The sequence below is a fragment of the Mesitornis unicolor genome, unplaced genomic scaffold, assembly GCF_000695765.1.
Source record: "Mesitornis unicolor isolate BGI_N332 unplaced genomic scaffold, ASM69576v1 scaffold44268, whole genome shotgun sequence".
Classification (NCBI taxonomy): domain Eukaryota; kingdom Metazoa; phylum Chordata; class Aves; order Mesitornithiformes; family Mesitornithidae; genus Mesitornis; species Mesitornis unicolor.
Genome location: NW_010201994.1, coordinates 1 through 6,020, shown reverse-complemented (window position 1 = coordinate 6,020; position 6,020 = coordinate 1). Strand labels below are relative to the sequence as shown.

General features: G+C 44.4%; 1 protein-coding gene across 1 annotated transcript; it reads right to left on the bottom strand.

Annotated features, from left to right (window-relative positions):
• Window positions 1-240: 240 nt before the first annotated feature.
• Window positions 241-5,862, bottom strand: SLC25A19 (solute carrier family 25 (mitochondrial thiamine pyrophosphate carrier), member 19). Its single transcript, XM_010190259.1, has 6 exons — window positions 5,737-5,862; window positions 5,065-5,220; window positions 4,106-4,276; window positions 2,960-3,143; window positions 1,644-1,774; window positions 241-441 (listed from the first exon to the last, which is right to left on the bottom strand). Exons 1-6 carry the CDS (start codon window positions 5,860-5,862, stop codon window positions 241-243), a joined length of 969 nt encoding a protein of 322 aa, XP_010188561.1.
• Window positions 5,863-6,020: the final 158 nt, after the last annotated feature.

Genomic DNA, 6,020 nt, shown 5'->3' with positions numbered 1-6,020 from the left:
GTGTGCTGATGTTAGAAGAGACAGAGGAAAAAAGTGCTCAGTTGAACAGCTTCAAGCAAAGCAGTTCAGTGTCCTCAGCAGGACTGCAGTCGCCTTCTCCTTCTGCTTGGTCCCAGGAGGTGAATTCCTACAGGCTGGTGGAGCTCTGGGAACGCTGACATTTCCAACATGCTCATGCCAGAGCAAAGCCATGTTTCTTCTCCTCTAGGGGAACACCAGGTAGTCACACACATGCCCCTTTCAGCCTTCCTTCCTCGCAGTGCTGTCGGTGTTCTTCAGGGCACAGAGCAGGCTGCAGAAGAGCTCATACCAAAAGAAGACAAGGCCAGTAGACACAGCAGCCTTCAGCAAGCTGGGCGAAAGGCCCTTAAAGAATCCACCCGGGCCCTCCTCTCGCATGATCTGCCTTACGCAGTCCAGGAGACCCCTATACACCCGTACCTGGAGAGAAATGTCAAAAAGGTTAAACAAGAGAAATCCAGGACAGCTTACCTGGAAAAGAACACAGAGAGCCCCAGACTATACCACTGAAACATAATCCAGATGTGCAGCCTGGAGAAGCCTTTCTGGGTGTTATTATAACTACCTGAAAGTTTGTAGAGTGGGGCAGAGGAAAGGTATGTATTTTGCATCAGCAATGGCTTATGCAGATCATTCTAATTGAATGGTCGTAAAATCTTCACGCTACAACAGCATGTACTATTTATGGTATACATTTGAAAAGTAATTACTTCAGATTGTGCTGCCACTGTTTTTCCATCCCTTTCACTCTCTAAGGAGGGACAACTTTCACTATTCTGACAGAAAGAAAACAAAGCTACAACATTTAGAAGTCTCTAAATTAGCTATTTGCATGTCATTGTGTCACACTGTGAAGGTTTAACATCTTGTGACACATCAACACTAAGAGCAAATTCTGTACCCCACTGGAAAAGCACCCAATGCAATGAATTAAGGCTTCGAATTCCTATCCCAGAGTTTCTTGAGGTAAAGACTGACTTGCTTCTTGGATCCAAGGAATTTAAAAGAACAAAGAAAATTTCTAAATTTCATGTAAAAAAGATAGAGTCCCTCGAAAGATCTGTATTTGTCTTACAGTGGTAAGGATAGTGCTAAAGAACACCAGAAATGTTTAATTTGCTTTGAATTTCAGGATGTTCTGTACATAAGACACATGCTGAACACTCGGGTGTCCATTCCTTGTATCAAAATATTAATTGCAGGATCCTGACAGACAAGCAATTCCAGCATAAAGCTGGTGTCACAGTCTGCTAATAATTTGATCCTGAATCACAAATACCAAGCTGCAACTAGAAAAGTAAAGCAAATCAAAACCCCTTTGCGTAACTCATCCTCAGCTCCAAGACAGCCAACCTGATGGAGGCGGATGAGACAGCAGAGCACAGCTATGCTGAACAATGTCACAAAATGAACCCAGTTCATCCATGCAGCTATTCCCATTATTAAGTGAGACCAATGCTCAGCTCTCAGAAGTTCCCCAGGAGCTCCCAACCCAGACGTGAACACAACAGGTACCAATGGCTGATCACCACTGCATTCTGGTGACAACTGCCTCTGCGTGGTCTTAATGCAAATCCATACCCATTGACATTCCTAAGTCAGTCAATTCCAATACTTCTCACCTGCCCAAAGGCTGCCCGGGCATGCTCAAAGCCACCCACTTGCAGTCGCTTTTTAAACACGTCGAAAGGGTAAGTGAGGGTTTTGCTGATGACTCCGGCGCAGCTACCACAGACAAGGTTTTTAACATTGCCTGAGAAGCAGAAAGGGGAGAGGATAGTGGGGAGAGAAGGAGGAAAACAAACAAACAAAAAACCGGGAAGATTAGCAGAGTGTTCTGATTAGAGAGTCTTGAGAGGTACATTAAAAATCACTTTTCACAGGAAGTAAGGCCAAAAAGGTCCTTTAAAGTTACATCACCTCTTCTGCATAGTTTAGGCCACAGAACTCAAATCTGTATTTTCTGCATCAGGCTCACAATATCCATTGGAGCCTGAGCGTAACAGCTCATCTTGGCTCATTACACTGATTTACGCTTTTGCTCTGCCAAGTGGCATTGCACAAAAACCCCAGTCACCAGAGAACCTGCCACCAGTGGATGGAAAAGTTTCCATGTACCCCAAGTAAAAGCCCAGTCAATGGAAATCTTGCACTCCTGACTGCTCATACTGCCTTATTCTGGATTGGAAGAAGTGATAAGCTGACATTGCCTGATGATTTCAGAGGGTTGTGGAGAATTAATTTTGTGATATTAAGACTTTTTCCTGATAAACATGAGTTTGTCAAGACTGCCATCAGTCTCTGCCAACTAAAAATAATTATGCAGACATGATATTTAAAAGTCTCATTCCTCTATTGAAAAAAATTAATTGAGGACGAAAACCATGCTGACGCTGCATACACTCTCTCCCAGGGAAGCACTAGTATCTACAACTGTCAAGGTGACAAGTCGCATTGGGATGAGGTTCTCTTATAATGGAGCTAGAAATCAACATAAAAAATATCAAATCAAGAGCTTGGAAGTTTTAAATTAGGCTAAATGAATCCTCTTCTGTAACAGCTGTGGTGGAATCTGCAAGGCAGCACTAATGAAACAAAGAGATTATGCCAGCACTGTCTTCCCACAGTATGAGCAATATGACACAACTCCCAAGAGTGAGCACTCACACAAGAGTACCCTGGCCTATGACACTTCACTTTCACATCCATCCACATTTCCACCATGCTTATTTGATAACATGAACTTGTTTGTAAACTTGACTGTACTTACTTTCACAGTATCTATACAGGAGAAACAATGAGAGATAGGAAATTGAGATACTTTTCAGATGTTGCATTGAAAAGAGTGATAGAAAACTGAGCTTGTATCAGTCTCCCATACTGGCATTCATCCTCTCTAGCTCTCCAGATCACAGACATCACTCTCTCAGGTGCCTACCTCCTTTCTTTCCTTCAGCTGGAATCACCCATTCAGAAAACTGTTGCAGGATGTTGTAGAAGGAGAACTGGAGACCAGCATTTGGGAAGATAGCAACGATTGTGGGGGTCAAACCTCTATAGAAAGTCCGAGGCCCTTCTGTCTGGTACATCGTCACCACTGCATGGCGAAGACTGCGATAGATCTAGACAATAAAGAAGAGGATGACACTTGAATGAAACAGGCTTTAAAACAGCAAACCAAAGGTCAGGTTATTACCCAGCAATGAGGATAGGAATTTCCCACTGCCCAAAATACAAATGACTGATTTTCAGCACAAAGTGATGAACAAAGTGATCTTGCACATCTTCACAGTTTTCTCAGCTAAGCCCTTGTGACTCTTAGAAGTAAACTGCCAATCTAAACCTACCTCTGAGCCACAAGAGACTAAACGACCAAATGACTGTTAGCTCTGCTCTGAAAGGCCTGGGCTGACATTGTATCCCATATCCAAGCTGTGCTTCTGAAAGAAACAAGGCTCAGAGCTGAGTGCTGTGACCTGAGACCACTTGTATCACAGACATGACTATTTATTTTTCTCTTAACAGCTCTGCTTGCTCCTACAACAGAATTCACATAATAGATATAGTGATTCTACTGCAGGCTAAGTGAGAAAACAGAAATGGCTCTCATACAAATCCATATGAGTCCAGTTATTACGGACCTAATTAGCATAGAGACCAATTGTTGCATAAATAAGAACAAGACACACAGGTGAAAGGTGACTGGTTTCAAATATCATCCCCATCGTTATCTAAACATGACTCTGCGCAAGTGGAAAGCTTCAAACACACAATGTTCAACAGACTAAGGAGTGCATTCTCTAAATGACCACGAGCCAAAATGAAAATTGAGTTATCCTGTTAAGGACAGTTTCTCCTCTCTGGATCACCTGTCAGGAGTCAAACATAATCAGGAGCAGCAAAACATAATTAAGAAAGCTGTGTCAACAGCACCGAGGATAACTTGGCAACAGTGCAAACACTGCCCAATAACAGCACCTGTTCCTTTATGCTAACCCACAGATGTTATGTACTTCTCAAACCTCCTGTATTCATACACCGCTACTGCTATGGATGATAATAAATCATAAATCCTCAACCGTACCTTAGGCTCACCCTGGGCAGCAAAGCGGGTGCGAAGTGTGTCAACAGGCTGAACAGCAACAGTGGCAGTGCAAGCAGCCAGTCCACCGCAGACGAAGTGCACAAAGGAATCACGAGCATTGTATGAGGTGAAGTTGTGCACCAGTTTTGTCAAGCTTTCAAACGCCATGAACTTAGAGAAACAAACATACACAGGTCAAGGAGTCAATCCTTATCACTGACATGATCTCCCACTCCTCTCATTTCACCAAAAGAGCTCCACCCACCGCCTGTAACCACCTTCTCAATCTGTCCTTCAAAAGTCCTCCCCAACTTGCAACCTCTTGGTGCCCATACTCCAAGAACACCTTGTCTAAAAATCACTAAGCAGCCCAGGGAATGCTTGGGATATTCTGATCTCTGACACTTCTGCTAAATCTTGCATTTAGAATTGTGAAAAACTCATTTGAATGCTCTATGTAGCTGAAGAGTATTTGCCATATTACAGATATGCTGTCCATGACTCTTTCGACCACCGCTCATGAAACACATTGTTAACACCTACAAATTAAGCATAACAATGCTGTGTAAAACACATCATCATTGGTTTTTTCACTAACAAGCTGTTAGGGTGACAGCATGAACCAAAGCAAAAAACTACACAGGCCTGGAGCATGAACAACCAATCCAAGTGTTCGGAACAAACAAGGCTTGTCTATAACACCAGAAACAGTCTCCAGTGTGCTCAGTGTGCTCCAGCTGTGCTCCAGGCTGACCAGGCAGGCCGATCAGCAAGCTCAGGAAAATTAGTTTAAAAATTACACATCAGCATTGTACAACTACACACCTTGCAGTCTGGAGCTGGCTTGTGTCAGCACAGTTTAAACCTGGACCTTTCTGCATCTGCCCATGCAGCCAGTCTGAAGAGGAGCAGGGTCCTATGTAAGTACACTGGGCCTAGCTGATGTCCTGTCACCTCACCTGAACAGCTCCGTAGCCAACTGAAAGGAACTGAGCAGGCACATGACCCTTCCAGAAGGCTACCAACCCCTCTTCCTGGAAAATGCGCTGTACAGCTTGCAAGATGCCATGGTACTTAGCCGCCGGGTTTCTGGAGGAGAGCTGCTCAATCTGAAGCTGGAGAAAAATATGTGAAATTGTAATTATTTTCAATTCCATGTCACATTTCAACAAAGCTCAAGTGTCCAATGCAAAAATTCACAACCTTGCCAGGCATTCAACGCTAAGAGATGACACTCTGCTTTCCCACAGAATCACATCTAGAACTGACCAGGACATTATTTATGTAGGGCTCTAAAAGAATAAAAACATGCATGCAGCATGAAAGGAATCAGCAAGGATGATGATGAAATTCAGTTAGATAGCAGAAACCATTCAGAAAAATAACGAGAACAAACTATGAAAGACACAAGATCCCATTCAAACATACAAGCTAAGTTATTTAAACAGAAACAGTAGACACAAGATAGCCTTACTACCTTGCATAACCTGTACACAATGCAGGTGAGGGCTGAGGAGCAGATTTAGTGCTCTCTGGTTGCACAAGTGACCTGTCCATCCAGGCCAAGACCAGCTCTGCTCTGTAACAGGCTCCCTCACCCCCTGTCCCCAAGCATGCCATGAAAACGGTACCTGAAAGCGGATCTTGATGACATCCAAGGGGCTGATGAGGACCCGAGTGACCAAGCCGGATGCCGATCCTGCTATAGCTGCTTCCACCGTGGAGACGCACTTGGCCTCAGGGACATAGCCGACCATGCCTGCCCGTGGCCTGGGCAGGGGGACAGGGTACCCCAGTGAGCCCTCCCCACTCCTTCCCACAACAAGGCTCTACAGCCTCACCCCACAGTCCCCTCACCCCAAAGACCCACAACTCCCCTTTCTCACCGCAAGGGCCCCACAGACGTCTCTCACCA

Coding starts and splice junctions, on each gene's coding strand:
- SLC25A19 (XM_010190259.1), bottom strand. CDS start 5,862: ATGGTCGGCTATGTCCCTGAGGCCAAGTGCGTCTCCACGGTGGAAGCA. Junction 5,221..5,736: donor TCATCAAGATCCGCTTTCAG/GTACCGTTTTCA, acceptor ATTTTTCTCCAG/CTTCAGATTGAGCAGCTCTC. Junction 442..1,643: donor CCCGGGCAGCCTTTGGGCAG/GTGAGAAGTATT, acceptor ATTTCTCTCCAG/GTACGGGTGTATAGGGGTCT.